We start from the raw sequence: 17,343 nt of genomic DNA, 5'->3' as shown, positions 1-17,343 counted from the left end.
GTCCTTGTGTGTACATGTTGGTGCATATTCACACATGTGCACATGCATGTGAGTATGCTTTTGTGCACCTGCATGTGCATGCATGTATACATGTGTACATAGGCATGTTCACATGTGTGCATGTATGCACGTGTGTGCTTACATGTCTTCATGTGTGAGCATGCATGTCCTTGTGTGTGTGTGCAGGGAGAGTGTCTGCAGAGAATGTAAAGAATCAGAAAGTTGGTGAAAGCTGGAGCTCAGTCTATCCTGGTGACTGGGCTTGGCTCCCAGTCACTAGCTTAGACAATCCACATACAGGCTCAGGAATTTGGCCGGCTGGGTTTGGATCCTGTCTCTACTGCTCACTAACTGTGCCTCAGTTTCCCCATCTGTAAAAGAGCAGCCTTTCCTAGGACGAGTGTGGATTAATTGAAGCGATGCACCAGAAGTTCATGGTCCAGGGGCGGGCTCAGAGTCGGCCCTCAGTGGCCCTGGCTGAAATCCATTAGGACTGTGGGGATGGTCACCCTCACCAACTCCCACTTCCTGCCAGCGGATCCCTCTCTTGGGTAATGAGCTGGTGGGGGGATGTTCCCAGGTTGGAGCCACATTTGACCTGAGATCTTCTGTATTCTCTAGGGCGAGAAAGGCCCACAAGGCCCAGCTGGCCGAGACGGTCTCCAGGGTCCTGTGGGGCTCCCGGGTCCAGCTGGCCCTGTGGGTCCCCCTGGAGAAGATGGAGATAAGGTAAGGCAAATCCAGAGTGACCCATGGCCGGGCCTGGCTGGGCAGATGGGTGTGAGGGAGGGTGGCGAATTTAAAGGACAGGATGCTGGCAGGTAGAGCGGCTCAGCCAGCGGAGTGATGCCGCGCCCACCCCGCAGTCCTGGCATTAGGGGATGATTTGGCAGCAGCCCACTGGTAAATGGTAATACACGCCGTCCCCGGCATGCTCGAGGGACTTAGAAACCACACCCTCCTGTGTTATTTTGAGGTTGCCTACAACATTTGCTGTGAGTAGCCACAGCAGAGAAAAATGCTCCCCGGTCCCCCCGAATCATTTCAAATTCCGAAACTGCAGAGCCCGGTTTAATGAGGTTTTGCTCAATATCTATTTTTAAATGTCTCCACTTGAATTATCCAGGCTCCCGTTCATTAAGAATATGCTTTATAATTCTAAAACGATGGCTGCAGGAGCTTGCATTTTATCCTTCATTTAATGCAGACAGTGAAATTTTGCTGTGCTGTAACTTTCTATCGATGACCCCTCTCTGGGGACATTTCCCACTTTGTCACCTCTGCATGGATAATGCCTTACATCGCCGGGTGGGACACAGCCTTGCACCAACAGGAACAACAGAGAGGATTTTAATAACTTCTTCGGCAACATAGTAATTGAGTTGCCTGTTATTAGGTTGTCATGGTAGTGGCCCAATTTGAAAAACAGAGTAAATATTTTCAATATGACTTTTCCCACATTTTCAAGTCTACTAAAAGCCTGTCCAGCATCAGATCAAGACCTCATCCCTTTTTAGCCCTTGTATTAAAAAGGAAATCAAGCTAATATATGGAAACATTTATTTGTAGGAAAGTTATAGGGCCACCTGGAAAGGACACTGTTCTTAATCTCCAAGAAAAATTCATTATGGGGAACAGAAAAGGTCCAAACGGTTGTCAAGCTTTCTAACCGAATCCCCCACACCTTCCCCTAGGGAGAGATCGGGGAGCCGGGGCAGAAAGGAAGCAAGGGGGACAAAGGAGAACAGGTAAGTATTGGCACGGGGGGGCACGGCGGCCCCCAGGTCCCGAGGGGCCTCGTCACAGGCTGTAGGCCGTGTGCCATGCGCGTTCTCTTCCAACATTGCTGATGACTAGCGGGACATGCTGTGAAAATCTCCCGTGCATGTGTGTTCCCACAACATGTGTGTGTGCACACGCGTGCATATCTGGGAGTGAGTCTCTCTGTGTTAGAATGAACAGGAAGCATCCACCGGTTTTGTGAAATTAAATAAATGGAGTGTTTCTGTCCTAGAGGGCTTGGGTTCTGCAGACACACCCATTGCCCTCTGAGGTGAGGGAACCAGAATGCTCCGGCAGAGACAGCACTATTGACCAAATGCCTGTTCATTTTTCCCCTTTTGGTTTTTTCATCTGTTCAGAAATCCTAGTGTGTTCTTGCAAAAACCCCATGACTCTGCTACCAGCTCCCTCCCGATGAGTGACATGTCTTCTTATCCTGTACAGACAGGGCTTTCCCCCAGTATGTTGATTCCTAGGCAAGCAGGATCCGTGCTCCTGGGAGGCCTGCCACAGAGGCTGTGTCCTTCCAGCCGTGGGTTGGGCTACCAGGGCCAAGGGCACTGTACCCTCCTTGCTTGCCTCCTTCCCATGGTCCCATGCGGGAGGTCTCTTGAGGATGGCACAGCAGGGGACATGGTGCTGGGTGCAAGGGCTCCAGAGGAGCTTGTGATCCTGGACCCTCACTGTTGAAGGGGGCCTCACGTGCCCCTGTTGTGGGTGCATGATGGGAGCTGAGATGACACACGGTGGTCTCGAGAGACATTGGGGGCAGCTCTTTGCCATCCAGAAATGGGCTCAGGGTGGAACCAAGATCCTCATCTGCTTCCCAGAGCCTGCAGCAGGCTTGCACCGTGATGCAAGGAACGACACGTTTGGAGACTGAACTGACGATGTTGGATGCATCAGTCCCTGGGCTCAGGATGCGGTCCAACCCTCCCTCAGCCTTATACACAATCCAAGAAGCTACCTATGTCTCTGTCTTGTTCCCCACAGGGTCCTCCTGGGCCTACAGGTCCTCAAGGCCCCATCGGACAGCCAGGCCCCTCTGTGAGTATCCATGGTCAATGACCTTCGAAAAGCCCCACGCCCCCCCAGAGCTGCTGGCATTGCCAGCATCCTCACTCATGGCCGGTTATTTCCCTGCAGGGAGCTGACGGCGAGCCGGGGCCTCGGGGCCAGCAGGGCCTTTTCGGGCAGAAAGGTGATGAAGGTCCCAGAGGCTTTCCTGGACCCCCTGGGCCAGTGGGGCTGCAGGTAACTGTGGGGTTCTCACCACACCGGGCTCCGCTTCTGACGCCCCCTGTGTCTTCATTGTGCTCTCTCCTCTTGTCTTTTTAAGAATGGAAAACTAAAGCCAGGCTGCAGGGGGCCTCCTGGGCCTCCTCATTCCAACTGGAAGTGCTGTAGCTTCCCAGAATTCCAGACATGCCCGCATTTACCACTCTTCAGCAGTGGCATTTATTTCTGTGCTCATTGTGGAAACTGATGATTCGTGAGAAACATAGTAACAGTGACTTCTAAATGCACCCCCTAGAGATGACAACGATAAACATTTGGGCATGTTTCATGGCCATGCCTTTTAAATGTGTGTATTCTCATGCACAGAGGCGCATATGTAATGGTATTTGGTGTTTGACAATGAATCATGTCATAAGTCATAGAGAAAGTTTGTACCCAGCTTTCCCCATTTTCCATCCTCCATTCCCGTTTTATGTTATGAGTGTGTTGAATGCCATTACACATGACTTTCTATTTATTTGGAAAACATGATTTTTAGTCACTGCACAGTAAGCCAGCATCTGGTGGTGACATAATTTACCCAGGCGTCCCCTGCTGGCTCCTTAGGCTTTATTGTTTTATGGGATCCTGCCATAATCACCTTTGTCGTAAATCTTTGCAATCTTCTCTGCTTATTTCCTCGGGCCGATTCTGAGACTGGGAACCCCGGGACGTCCTCGTGGGTAGCTATGCACAGAGAAGCACCTTCCCGGGGCTTCGGGGCTCAGTGGTGCTGTGTGGGTGGAGGTCGTGAAAGCTGTGTGTGTGTTTGACATACACATGACAGAACAGCGCTTAACTGGGAAGTTTCCTGTTCTCAGGGTTTGCCAGGACCTCCAGGCGAGAAGGGTGAGACAGGAGACGTGGGCCAGATGGTAAGTGTGCCTGAGACTCCAAGGCCTTGCCGTACTAGCGGCTCATGTTTTGGGGAAACATTTGCGTTTCCTCTGGGCTCAGTGGTCTCTCCCTTTTCCTAGGGCCCCCCGGGTCCCCCTGGCCCCCGAGGACCCTCCGGAGCTCCAGGTGCTGATGGCCCACAAGGTCCCCCAGGTGGAATAGGAAACCCTGGTGCAGTGGGAGAGAAGGTGAGGCTTGTGCCTGCTCTGGTGGCAGACTTGCGGTTGTTTGAGGAGTGTGTGCCTGTGTATGTGTGTATGTGTATGTGTGCATGCACACGCTTGTGGGGGTGCATACACGTGTGTGTACCTCTCTGTGTGTACACAGAGATGAGAAGTACTCATTTCTGTGGGCGTGGCTGGTTTATTCCTATGAAAGGCATTTTGAAATGTAGGCAAATGCTTGTGAAATGGAACTGGGAACTCTGACTGTCCATTTGTGACAGCCTTTTGCAGAATTTCCAGACGATGCCCCACCAGCAAAGCCCCTGCCTCCTCCAAGACTCAGCTCTGGTGGAGATCATCTATTCCTTAAATAACTGGTGTTTCTAAGCTTGCAGTTTCCATTTCAGCCGAATTATTTTCTCAAATGGGTCCTCTCCATTTGATCTGATTGGTTTTGGAGCCCAGACTCCATGAGCGTGATGGACCCAGTCGTGTGTGTGTGTGTGTGCGCCTGTGTGTGTGAGCTCCTGTGTGCACATCGGTGCATGTGTGTGTGCCTGCATGCTGGGTGGGACAGCATTTGCCTGACTGCAAAAGCACCTCTCCCAGTTCCCCTGGACAAGAGGGAAGACAGAGTGTACATCCATGCACTTGAGCCCCCTGTGCACCGTTTCCAGAGCTTTCTTTCTGACATCAATCAGGCCATTAAATTGGAAGACGCCTTCCACCACTGCTCATTTTTTATGATACAGAAATTAAAGAGGAATATGCCCTGCTGAGACCACAGGGTGATGGTGTGCGGCTTCTGCTCAGAGAGGCGGTGTTTTCCTTGGTGTCCCCGCTGTAGGGCGCACGTTTCTGTTCACCTGCTGCCACTGTGCATGCCCTCTTCCCTGCATCCCTCTGGCCTGTGTCCCTGAGGACTGCGTGCCTGTCCTCCTGCCTCGGCCCTGGCCATCCCCCACCTGGAGTGCCATCCTAGCCACTTACCAGCTTCTCATAGTTGCCCTCCACAACCCTTGGAGCAGCGCTCCGGGAAAGCCTTCACAGACAGTGTTGCTTGCAGTCTGGACACTCTGCCCTGTATCCATCACGTGCCTGCCACATTCCTCATGCACCTCCAATTCTGGGAGTGTGTGGGGACAGCACTCCCCAGAAACCCCTGGGTCCTGGGTGCCCAGGGGCAGGCAGACAGCAGGCAGGATTTGGCAAATGCTTGAAACCGTAGCACTGTGTTCATCGCGGTGCTCACCGCTGCCATAACCACATGCACTGTCTCCCTAGGGCGAGCCTGGCGAAGCAGGTGAGCCTGGCCTTCCGGGAGAAGGCGGCCCCCCGGTGAGTGAGCGGGCGCTGCGGGAGGGGTGGGATATGGCCGAGCGGGTGTGTGGACGGGGTGCTGGGTTGGAGGCTCTGGCTCTGCCTTAGCTTTTCCATCCATGAAATGGGAGTTGTAACCCCTCTTGTGCCCATTTCATGGAATGACCGTGAACAAGGTGTGTGATGTGGGAGTCAGCATGTACACGCAGACCTAGCAATAGCTACCTGTGCCCAGTGGCCTGCAGTGACTCTACCCTCTGTAGTGTTTGCTCCTGGCCCCTTCGCGGGGCAGCTGCTGTCACCTCGTCCCCCCGGACCCTGAGGGCCAGACTAGGAATATCCAGGCCTTCTCAGGCCAGATGAATGTTCACTATGAGGCCAGCCCAAAGGTGGCTTTCTGGCCCAGGACCAGCTGGGTGGACTCGGGTCTTCTGGTTCTAGCTGCTCCCTCCCCATGAGATCCGTGGAGTCTGTGGGCACCCCTTGTGGTCTTCACTGACTGATGTCTGGTCCAGGAGTCAGTCCGTCCCACCCAGAGCTGAATCTCAGGCTTTGAGGGCCCCAGAAAGTGAAGGCTCCTCAGGTCCCCCTCAGGGTGCACACAGGAGCTGATTCTGCCCAGGGCTTGGGGAGCGACCTGGCAGCCAGCCCCCTGCAGGGCTCAGCAGATACTTGGAAAGGCTGGTCTGAATGGGGTGAGAAAACCGGGGAGGCCCACCATGAACTGGCACCTGCCTTGCTCTGGGTGGCGACGTGGTTGGCTCTGAGGACTTGACACTGGCCTCTTTCCTCCAGGGACCCAAAGGAGAAAGGGGAGAGAAGGGCGAGTCAGGCCCTTCAGGTGCTGCCGGACCCCCTGGACCCAAAGGCCCTCCCGGAGATGATGGTCCCAAAGGCAGCCCTGTGAGTATTCCAGACACGCCTCAGGGGCCCTGCAGCAGGGGCGGGGCTCTGCACTGGGATCATTCTGACTCACTGGCGGTGCACTCTGCTCTGAGAACAGCTTCAAGACCATTCCATGTGTTGGGTAATTTTTCTAGACACTAGAGGTTTTCATACCAGCTACTGAACCAAAATAGTGGAGATGAGACAGGGCGTGGACTAGAGGAGAAAGCCCTGAGTGATTCTTCTCTGTGGGCCAGGCGGCCGGCTGAGATGCGCGAGTGACAGCCAGGCTTTGGGAAGTTGCCCCTGCCCTTGGCCGGCCCTGATTTTGCATCAGGAGGGGCTTCGGAGAGGCACATTCTGGAAGTCTGAAGGTCCAGGTTCTAGTTGCAGCCTGGAGCTCCCAGGAATAGACCTGTGGGCGGAACGCCTGCCCCTTGCTTGGCTCTGGAAAGCGAGAGACCAGCTGACCCCTGCCATGCCCACTGGCCGGGCTTGCTCGCTCCGGGACATGCTGCACGTGGAAGGGTCTCTGGGCCATAAAGTGCACTGGGTTGTCGGAATTGCTGGAAAGTCTTAGGAGCTGGACGGTGGCAGGTGGCCATCTTGAGGTGGTGACATGATTGGCCGTGTGTGGTCTCAGTCAGGTTGCTGATGGCCTTGGCTGCTTCTTTCTTTCTTCCTTTCAGGGCCCAGTGGGTTTTCCTGGAGATCCCGGCCCCCCTGGAGAGCCTGGCCCCGCGGTAGGTGCTCAAGAGGGCAAAGCCACCGGATCCCCCACAATGCTGGCCTGCCTCTGCCAGCCCCATTTCCCCTCTTTCTGGTGGTTCTTTGTGATGAACTCCCACTAGGGCAGGCAGTGTCCCAAAAGGCACTCGTGTTCCGGTGATCAGAGCAAGAAAACACCTTTGACCCCACTGACCATGCTCTGTGCTGGCACCAGAATGGATTTGGGTTTTGGGAAGGGGCTGGAGATGCATTGGGAGCTGGTGCATGAACTCAGGGTGCCATCTGGGGGTCAGCAAGGAGCTCGCTTTTGTCTCCATAGGGTCAAGATGGTCCCCCTGGTGACAAAGGAGATGATGGTGAACCTGGGCAGACGGTGAGTCCACAATCTGGGCTGGCTTCCTGGTGGAGGTGTCAGTGTATTCTTGGGACCTTGCAACTTGCTTGACCCATTTCTGGGAAAAACTCCAACCTAGTTGATATTGATTCCTTTATGATATCGATTCCCTTATGATATCGATTCCCTTATGATATTGATTCCCTTACGATATTGATTCTGGACAGTGAAAGAGCTCATGAACTCTCTTTGAGATGCACGTGCTGTCTCAGCAGCAGGTTTGCAGGCAGCCCCAGGGCTTCCATGACCCACCATGGGCTCGCCCGGGAACGTCAGATCTTACCCACAGCTCTGCCTAGCAGGGCCAGTGCCTCTCCTCACCGGGCCCTTCCTGCCTTACCTTGACCGAGATCACACTGGACGTTGCATCTGACGCTTGGCGTTGAGTGTTTTAAACACGGCTTCAAGCCCAGAACGTCTCTCTGGGATGGATCGACCCCCATGGGCCCTGGGCAGGACTGGGCCTGGAGGAGGCCCCTGAGGCCTTGCAGGTGCCCTTGCCCCACCTTGCACCCAGCCTGGCCAAGCGCAGGGGACTGCGGACCTGAGGGCAAAGGCCATGTCACTGAGTTGAGAGGAGCGTCCACTCAGAGAAGGGGTTAGGGATCGAGCCTCGGGCTGGATTTCCCTGACAGACACCCCCAGTCCACCACTTCCCGGCCTGTGTCCTGGGACGATTCTTGTCCCCCCTTCTGTGAAAGGGGATGCCAGTGCCTCGTCCCTGCCCAGGTTGTGGTGGGGACCGAACCGTCATTGTGTATCAAGAGTCAGCACTGTGAGTGGGGAAGTTCTCTTCCAAAATGCAGAAAACCCGCAGGATGGGAGTTGGGGTTCCTTACGCTGTCACAGCCCGGGTGCGACACTGTCTTAGGACCCTCTGTGCTAGCCCCAAAAGAAGAGAGAGGCAGCTGCAGGGCTGGCCGAGGAGTAAATAAACTGAAATCTCCGTGTGTTTTGCCTCAATTGAGTCTAACGTGCCCCAATTCCTCACACTCTGTTCTTTCTCCCAATACCAGGGATCCCCCGGCCCTACTGGTGAACCAGGTCCATCGGGGCCTCCAGGAAAAAGGGTAAATAATTCTGCAGGCACATCCTTGCTGTCAGCTCCCTGCATGAAGCACCCCCGCCCCTCCCCGTCACCTTTGCTTGGGCCCTGGGTGCTCTAAGCTGCACTGATGAGGAAGGGCTCGGGTGTGGCATGTTCTCCACTTAGCCTCGGCCACATCATCACAAAATCACAGGCTTGCCAGGTCGACGCAGCTGCTCCTTTTAGGACAGGCCGACTGCTGACACGGTCAGTGATATCCATCGTGGGAGAAAGACACCTGCAAAGCTGCAAAGGTCCTTTTCCCCTGGCTCAGGTTTTACTGAAAAGCCAGAACAAATGAGAAGGCATCTTTTGCAGATTGAATGGCCCGGCCACTTGCTGGTGGGGCAGTAAACACCTGCCTGGTGCACCCAGGACGGAGGCCACACACAACTCGCGGCGTGCACTGCGCCTCCCCACGTGGCCTGAGAGGCCTTTACCTGGGACTGGAGTCCATAGGACTCATGCTGAGGACCCGTGTCACTGCGGGTGGCCCGGGAGCAGCCTCCATGACCCTGCACCCCTGCCCTGCAGCCCGGCACACCCTGAGCACCTGCACCCGAGCTCGTCCCTCCACCCCTGCAGGCCACACACACACACACACCCTGAGCGCCTGCACCCGAGCTCGTCCCTCCGCCCCTGCAGGCCACACTCACCACCTGCTGTTCTCTTGCTTCTTTCAGGGTCCCCCAGGCCCCGCAGGCCCCGAAGGCAGACAGGGAGAGAAAGGGGCCAAGGTAACGTGTTTTGGAGCCAGGCTGTGACCACGTAGACCTCCCCCAGGGGAGCCCAGAGGGTGGGGAGTGGACAAGCATGTGGGCAGAGACGTCCATGGAGGCCGAGAGTGGCTGCCCCAGGGGCACCTGGCTCATGGCCTACCTGGGGAGGAGACCTGGTTCTCTCTCAAGGAGGCAGCCAAGTGGTGGCCACAAGACTGGGGCCGTCTGCCTTGCCCGCCTGAGGGAGGAGGCGGGTGGTGGGTGCGGGATTCAGGGAGCCCAAGGCTGAGTAGTTATGTCCCCCGGAGCCCTGCGACCTCATGCCTGGTCTTTGAGTCGGCCAGACCTGAGCCGCCTACCTCTGAAGTGGACTGTGTCCGATGGTGACCGTGTCTGCTGCGGGGCCCGTGCAGAAGATGGGACGCCGTCACCCATGCAGTTGGCCTGGGGCCTGGCCCGGAGCACACGGGAGGCTATTCTGTCAGTGAGGTGATGGCGGCCCGGCCTGGCACTGTCTGCCTCCCTCCTGGAGGCACCTGTCGTTAAGGAGACGGGAGGTTGTGCGGTTCCATCCCTGCTCGGGCAGTGGCGCTGTGACACCCCGTCTGTGGTCGGCGCAGTCAGCGGAGATGGGATCCCTGCTGGCTGGGGAGATGATCGGGATGGAGACTTGTCCAGGGCAGCTTCCACAGGCAATGAAATGTGGAGAATTAGGGCAACCCCGGATATGGGGTCACCTGGGACTCTTCCAGAGGTGCCCAGGGTTTCCGAGCAGTGGTCCTGGGCCAGGGTGCCTGGAGCCTAGAGCTCTGGACCTCATTCTGCCCTCCGCCGTCCTGCAGGGAGAAGCCGGCTTGGAAGGCCCTCCTGGGAAGACTGGCCCCATCGGCCCCCAGGGGGCCCCTGGGAAGCCCGGACCAGATGGCCTTCGAGGGATCCCTGGCCCTGTGGTGAGTAGGCTGTGAGGGGCAGAGGGGTTGCCGAGTGGAGGGAGGGGGAACAACAACTCATGCAGAGCGTCTCTGTGTTTCAGGGAGAACAAGGTCTCCCAGGATCCCCAGGCCCGGACGGTCCCCCCGGCCCCATGGTGAGTCACATTCCTCATGGTGAGCATAGGGGGTGGGATGACTTTGCCACCCAAAACCCCAAGGATGAGGACTCTGATCCCTCTGCCTCCTCCCACAGGGTCCCCCAGGACTTCCCGGCCTCAAAGGAGATTCTGGTCCCAAAGGTGAAAAGGTAAGAGGGGCCTCCCTGCCCCAGCAACTGTGACTCAGGGCCTTCAAATTTGTGGCCGTGGGTCTCAAACTCAACAAGCTCTTGATCCGTCACCTAAATGTGTCAAGCACCTGCTGCAGGCTGGTGGTGGGGACCCTGAGGGGTGACAAAGGAAAATAGACACGCTGTGTTTGAGGCTTGGCCCCTGCCTCTGGGGGGTCCTGAGCAGCTCGGGAGATCCCGGAGGCCCTTGCGGTATTGACGGAGAACCTTCCGGCTAGGCACAGAGGCCCCGGCTGATGGGTGTCCAGGATCCCAGGTTGCTGCTCTCCCTGGGCTGAGCGGCCCCAGATCCTTTCCGCAGAAGGTGTGAGGACATTTCTGCAGTGGGAGCAAAGCCCTTTTATTTTTCTAACTGCTGGGAATTGTTTTCCACTTGCATTGATTTATTTACAAACATAAAAGGTACTCAGGAGTTAGTTAGATGGTTGTATATGAAGCAGAAGGCAGTGAGGGCCCTCTCATTTCCACTCTGACGTCCGCCACCACTGCCCCCAGCCCCAAGGCAAATGAGAGCTGGGGCTGCCTTGCGAGGCTTGCCCTGGGTTCCTAGAAGACAAACATAGACAGCAAATGTCATGGATTCTTCTTTTTTTAGAAAAACAACCCGTGATTGTAATATCTATAATACTCTGCATCTTTCTTTCCGTGTCAGTCCACAAACTTTGTTTTAGTTCCGTATAGGAGCAGGCATTCGGATTTGCCATAGGAAATTGGAGAGCGTATATGAAGAGACAGACAGAGATAAACATTACCACTCAGGAAAACCCCTTTATCACTTTGGTCTGTCTCAGTGTCTGTGGCTCCCTGTCTGTTTTTAGACGTGACCGTGGCCAGCGAAGGGCCACCTCGGACCTGCCGTTTCGTCACCTGGCCCCTCTGTTGAGCCTGTTGCCCTTCCAGGGGAGGCTGACCATGACATAAAGCTTCCTGTGCCATGGCTGTGCTGCATGCTAACTGGCCCACCGTGGCCGAGCATGAGGCGTGGCTCCCTCAAATGCCCCTTCCTGTCTTCGTTTTCCCACAGGGTCATCCAGGCCTGATCGGGCTCATCGGTCCTCCGGGTGAACAGGGTGAGAAGGGCGACCGTGGTCTCCCTGGCCCCCAGGGCTCCTCCGGTCCTAAGGGAGAACAGGTGCGTGAGATGGCACTTCTTGCATGTGGGCTGTTGAGAGGCATTTTAGATCCCTGGGGCAGGCACCCAGGGGACCGGAGGCCCATCAGAGCCCAGAAGGACGTCCACACATCGGTTGAGTCCAGTCATCCTGCTTGGCAGATGGGAACACTGAGGGGCTGGGCTTGCCCAGGTGCACAGGGAGCTAGGCAGAGCCGTCTCCCAGCCCCATGCCCTGACTGGCAGGCGGGGCTTCCTCCTCATGACCGTGGTGTCCCCCAGAGCTGGAGGGACTCGGAAGTCAGGTCATTTTGCCTGGTTCCCAGCCCTGTGGGAGAGCCTGTCACCCACTGCTTGCCCAGGAGGTCACTGGTGACAACCAGCCGTGTTTGCCAGAGCTGTGGGCAGAGTGGCTGTTCTGGCTTCTGCTTCCACCTTGTCCCCAGCTGCCCCCAAACTGTAGCTCACTGGAGTTTGCAGCCTCTGCAAACCATAGCCAAGGAAACGACATGCAGAGAGCTTCACTCTGTCCCACAACTCTGAGTGACTTGGAAGTGGCCTGGGGAGGGTGACGTGTGCCATGGAGTCAGGAGAGGGGATGAGGTGACCTGTAGTGCCTCTGTCCTTCCCCCATGAGGGCCACGGGTCCTTATTCCTGTGTGGGAATCTTTCCGTCCCGAGCAAGGTGTGACGGACACACACACGCACAGTATGCTGTGCCCACCCACGCCCATGCCTTATAGGATGCGGGGGACAGGGCAGGAGCAGGCAGAGCCCCTGGAGGCTGGGAGTAAGGTGGCACCCTCACTACGGGCCCGGGGAAGGTTGCAGGACATGGCTGAAGGGTGGAGCTCATTGCAAACCCTACCTCACTGGCCAGTGTCCTCCATGCCATTGACCGTTTTCCTCTGCCAGTATCCCCAGGCCACAGCAGGGTCCTCGGAGGAGTGCCGCCCAGGGTGTGGTGGCCCGGCGACCACGAGAATTAGGCATCCAGGGTCCCCACGGCCAGCGGGAAAGCACCCCTGTGTCCACCCTGTTTGCTCACCTGCCTTCACCCCAAACCATGGTCTTGGTGGCATTGCTGATGAAGGTGTCGGGTTGGTGTGCAGGCTTGGGTAGTTGTGGGGTCCTTACAATGAGCCACAGCCCAAGTCCCTGCAGGGACAAGGTGAAGGGAGGGAAGCACTCCCTCCCCAGTGAAATATGGCCATCAGCCCTCCGCTACCCTTGCCCCCAGCTTCTGCCTGGAGAGAGCTCTGAGTGGAATCCAGGGCTGTGGGGAGAGGGACTGCAGGTGGCTCCAGCTGCCCGGGTGTCTGTGGCAAAGCTAGTCAAAGTTGTTCTGTGCCAGCAGCTCAGTCTGGGAGGGAGCCATTGGGCAGAAGGGGTCTGAGCGGAGGTTGCACGCTCCAAGGATGCAGAAAGCACATTTACAGGCTGGACAGGACAGTCAGCATGGATGGGACTCCCTGCCCAACCCCTCCGGGCTTAGTTCTAGAGAGGAGACCAACACCATGAGCAGGAAACAGCAAGAGGGGCCCAAGCCAGGGCCGCAGTGTCAGGGCAGTGGTTTCTGTATTTCCAAATGAACGTGAAAAGAGGTGCTCAGCCTGAAGTCCTCGGTGGCCTGGGGGATGAGAGTGAGTTCCTGGCAGCCCAGCCGGGGGAGCAGTGCCGAGGGCTGGCAGCCTTGGGGTGGATGCTCAGGTCGATGGCTCCCCTGACATGCACAGCCCAGGATCAGAAAGCAGCCACAGGAGGCTGCTGAGGGGCCAAAGGGCACACCGTGGGGAAGGGACAGGGGAGCCGAGGGGTGTGGGTGGGTAGCAGGGTCGTGGCTCCTCCTCGTCTGAAGGTGATAACCTGCATTTTCTGGTCCTTTTCAGGGTATCACTGGTCCTTCTGGCCCGATTGGGCCTCCTGGGCCCCCTGGCCTGCCGGTGTGTATCTGGGAGGGGCTTGGTCATTTCTGGGAGGGCAGGGAGGGTGGCAATAAGCCTTGGGGCCTCAGTGTGGAGCTGGAGAATTGTGGAAAAGTCACACGAGAAGCTGGAATTGGGGCCTCCAGGGTGGATTTGCCCATTAACTCAACATTGGGGTTCCAGGAGACAGAAGAAAGGAAGTGGCGTTGCCCGGCCCTGGTTTTTGGTGGGGAAGACAGGGACGGGAAACGGTGGCCATTTCAGGGAACGAGGCCACTTGTCTGTAGGCATCTGGGGAGGGTGCGGAAGGTAGTAGTTGGCTCTCCAGCCCTCCCAATTCCCAGGAGCCCGGCCAGCCTGGCCCAGACAAGAGCAGTTAGCTGCCCTCCTCTGGCACCGCTGCCTGGGTCTCACATTGCTGGGAGACCCAGCATTCCCAGGGCATCCCCACAGCCGCTGGGCTGCAGGTGCACATGGCCCCTGGGGGCCCCTGGCAGGCTGAGGGCTGGCCCCTGCTGTGTGCTATCAGAGAGGGCTGGGGGGTGCATTCCATCAGCCCCTTCTGAGCCAGAACATGCTCTTTTCCACTGCCCCCCGCGGCTGTCTGAGCTGGGGTTTCCTAGCCAGGGTGGGTGGTAGGCTGGTCGGGGGCAGGTAGGACCACCCTGTGTCTCCACGAGGGGTGAGCACCAGCCAGGCCCCGACCCTCCTCCCACTCTAGCCGGGCAAATACAAGCATAGAGTCCTGAGGGGGATGCGGGTGGGAGAGGGGCGAGGGGCGAGACCAGGCTGGGCAGGACATGGAGCACGGTGGGGCTGGAGCTGAGACCCGGCTTGCTGACGTTCTGCCCTCCTCTCTCTGCAGGGTCCACCTGGTCCAAAAGGTGCTAAGGGCTCCTCGGTAAGTAACATGCTGCCCAGCCAGGCCAATGCCTGGAAGGTAGGGGAGGGCAACGGGTCCCCCAGCACGGGAACAAACTACCCAGACAACCGTCCTAGCTCAGGCCCTGCTGCTCACGATCCTCCCATCTTTCTACACTGACACATGGCGGACTGAGGCATGTGGGCTGCTCGCTGCCTGCCCTGGGAAGGGCTCCATCCCTCTCTGTTCTCGAGGATCCAGGAGGGTACAGGGGTCTCTGCCATTCTCTTCTCTGCTGTGGCTGTGAGGGCCACCTCCCCCACATAGGTCTCCAGGGACCATTCTAGAGCTGAAGGTGGATTCAAAGTCCCCTCATACCTCTGTGACCAAGGGTTGATTCTTTTTTCTCCCCAGGGTCCAACTGGCCCGAAGGGTGAGGCAGGCCACCCAGGACCCCCAGGCCCCCCGGTAAGTAGCCCTTGAAGCCCAGAAAGCGGGACGGGGGCTCTGGCTAGCTCCGAGGGAGTTGAGAAAGCAACTGTGTGTGTGACCCCTCCTGAGACTCATGAAGCCCATGTGGCATGCCCGGGCCTTGTCCCTGGCACGCAGCCGGGGAAATGAGCCACACAGGTCTATCCACAGGAAGCTTACGGGCCAACTGGCCCTGAGAAGAACAGCTGGCCAGGAGAGAGAGGATACACGTGTGTGTGTGTATGCATGTGCGTGCATGGTATATGAATGTGTGAACGTGTAGTATATGCGTGTATGTGACTGGGCACATGTGTGTGCATGTCTGTGTACATGCATCCTGTATATGTGCATGCATGTGTAATGTGTGTGTGCATGTGTGTATGGGTATGCATGCATATATGTGGGGCACATGTGTGTGCATGTGTAGTGTATGTGCATGTGTATATGTGTAGTGTGTGTATATTGTATACGTGCATGCATGGCCGTGTGTGTGCATATGTGTACATGCATGTCTGGGATATATGTGTATGTGTGTGTGTATGCATATGTGTGTGTTGGGATGGGGGAGCACTAGACAAGGCCCTGGAGGTGAAAGGTGAAGCCCAGTTTGAACCAGGGCATGGCGAGTGCACTATTGGACACCCCCCTTTGGTTGTGGAGTCTCTCCAACTCCCATCGTCATCTTAGCTGGGGCCTTCTGGAAGTGAATGACTCTTTGCATCAAGAGGCATTCATGTGGCCCCACTGTGTTCAGCCCCAGCTAGGGCTGCAGAGGCCAGACTGGGGAGACCTGGTCCCTTTCCTCAAGGCTTGGCCTTTTGTGTGGCTGAGGGCAGGAAGACAGATGCAAGCCCAAGGCTGCAAACTGTTAAGTTTCAGCTCTAGAGAGAAAGGAGAGGTGCTCCGTGCTGGCAAGCACCTGGCAGTGGGGATGGGTGTGGAATGTTCCAGAGACTGGAGGAAGGGATGGAAACAGTTCTAAGCTGGACAGATGTCCATGTAGCCCAGGTTGCCAGGCCCCAGGGAACCCCTGCAGATGTGGCCCCAGCTGTCCCTGCTCTGCTCATATCCTGGGACCCTTCCCATCCTCCATCACCCACCGCTGCTCCTGTTCTGTCCCCCAGGGCCCCCCGGGAGAGGTCATCCAGCCCCTGCCGATCCAGGCGTCCAGGACGCGGCGGAATATCGACGCCAGCCAGCTGCTGGACGACGGGAATGGCGAGAACTACGTGGACTACGCGGACGGCATGGAAGAGATCTTCGGCTCTCTCAACTCTCTGAAGCTGGAGATTGAGCAGATGAAGCGGCCCCTGGGCACGCAGCAGAACCCCGCCCGCACCTGCAAGGACCTGCAGCTCTGCCACCCCGACTTCCCAGATGGTGAGGGCCTGGGGGGGCAGGGGTGGCCCCCCAAAGCGGGCATGGACCTGCAGGACACATGGAGTGTGGCAAGGACAGTTCAGCCAGGCACAGCGGAAGGGACAGGACGGGCAGCCGCAGCCTCCCCATCTGTGGGGCAGGGGTGCGCAACCGCCTCCCCTCTTGAACTTTATGGAGGCATCTCAGGGTGAGGCCGGGTGCAGAGGCCAAGGCTTTGAGGTCAGACTCTCCAGGTTCTCATCTGGTCTTAGGCATTTTCTGGCGGGGTGACCTGCTTGAACCTCGTGTTCCTGACCTGTCAAATGGGAACAGAAACATCTCCCAGGAAGAGGACAGAGTTGCGTGAGGCAGTGCCTGAGAGGCTGGCACAGTGCCATCTCCCAGGAAGAGGACAGAGTTGCGTGAGGCAGTGCCTGAGAGGCTGGCACAGTGCCATCTCCCAGGAAGAGGACAGAGTTGCGTGAGGCAGTGCCTGAGAGGCTGGCACAGTGCCATCTCCCAGGAAGAGGACAGAGTTGCGTGAGGCAGTGCCTGAGAGGCTGGCACAGTGCCAGTGGAAGTAAGGGTCAGTGTTAGGACCGGCATCAGACGCTGTGCTTGGGCAAACGGCCTTCAAACTCCGCGATACTGTAAAAACACATCCTTCTCCTCACCATCATAGCCTCAGGCACCAATTGAAGGATAAATTCCCATTAGCTTGTCTTCCCCCTGGGAAGTTTGAATGTTCCCCCTGCAAGATTCGAGGGATGTTCATGGTTCCAGTAGACTCTGATCCTACATGCATGAATTTCCAGAACACTCTCTGCATTTCTGTCCACCCAGAGAGTAGGCCGGACCCCAACCCTCCTGGCCACCAGAACACGTACCCAGTTGCTTCCTGCACCAGCTGTGTTCTTGGTGAATGAGTTTGTCCACATCTCTTTATGGGCCCAGCAGGAAAAGCAAAATGCAATAAAGTAAACCCCAGAAAGGCCCGTGTTGGCGGCATTTGTGGGGCGTGCGTTTTAACTGCTGGACTGAAATGTCACAGCGGCTTCCGGAACCATCCAGGGAGCAAT

At 57.0% G+C, this 17,343-nt stretch overlaps 1 protein-coding gene across 2 annotated transcripts in view; it reads left to right on the top strand.

Moving 5' to 3' along the window:
- The window catches only part of COL5A1 (collagen type V alpha 1 chain), a 208,283-nt gene that overhangs the window by 171,685 nt on the left and 19,255 nt on the right, over positions 1–17,343 (top strand). For both annotated transcript variants that reach the window (XM_034929444.4, XM_034929443.4), the window contains exons 43-62: positions 622–729; positions 1,695–1,748; positions 2,776–2,829; positions 2,929–3,036; positions 3,882–3,935; positions 4,038–4,145; positions 5,406–5,459; positions 6,237–6,344; positions 7,016–7,069; positions 7,375–7,428; positions 8,466–8,519; positions 9,220–9,273; positions 10,098–10,205; positions 10,289–10,342; positions 10,441–10,494; positions 11,561–11,668; positions 13,537–13,590; positions 14,438–14,473; positions 14,849–14,902; positions 16,030–16,285. In XM_034929444.4, coding sequence (XP_034785335.2) covers positions 622–729; positions 1,695–1,748; positions 2,776–2,829; positions 2,929–3,036; positions 3,882–3,935; positions 4,038–4,145; positions 5,406–5,459; positions 6,237–6,344; positions 7,016–7,069; positions 7,375–7,428; positions 8,466–8,519; positions 9,220–9,273; positions 10,098–10,205; positions 10,289–10,342; positions 10,441–10,494; positions 11,561–11,668; positions 13,537–13,590; positions 14,438–14,473; positions 14,849–14,902; positions 16,030–16,285 — 1,588 coding nt within the window. The remainder of the gene's footprint in view (positions 1–621; positions 730–1,694; positions 1,749–2,775; positions 2,830–2,928; positions 3,037–3,881; positions 3,936–4,037; positions 4,146–5,405; positions 5,460–6,236; positions 6,345–7,015; positions 7,070–7,374; positions 7,429–8,465; positions 8,520–9,219; positions 9,274–10,097; positions 10,206–10,288; positions 10,343–10,440; positions 10,495–11,560; positions 11,669–13,536; positions 13,591–14,437; positions 14,474–14,848; positions 14,903–16,029; positions 16,286–17,343) is intronic.

Source organism: Pan paniscus, chromosome 11 (assembly GCF_029289425.2).
Source record: "Pan paniscus chromosome 11, NHGRI_mPanPan1-v2.0_pri, whole genome shotgun sequence".
Classification (NCBI taxonomy): domain Eukaryota; kingdom Metazoa; phylum Chordata; class Mammalia; order Primates; family Hominidae; genus Pan; species Pan paniscus.
The sequence above is the reverse complement of the archived record's forward strand: the minus strand, read 5'-3'. Positions and strand labels throughout refer to the sequence as shown.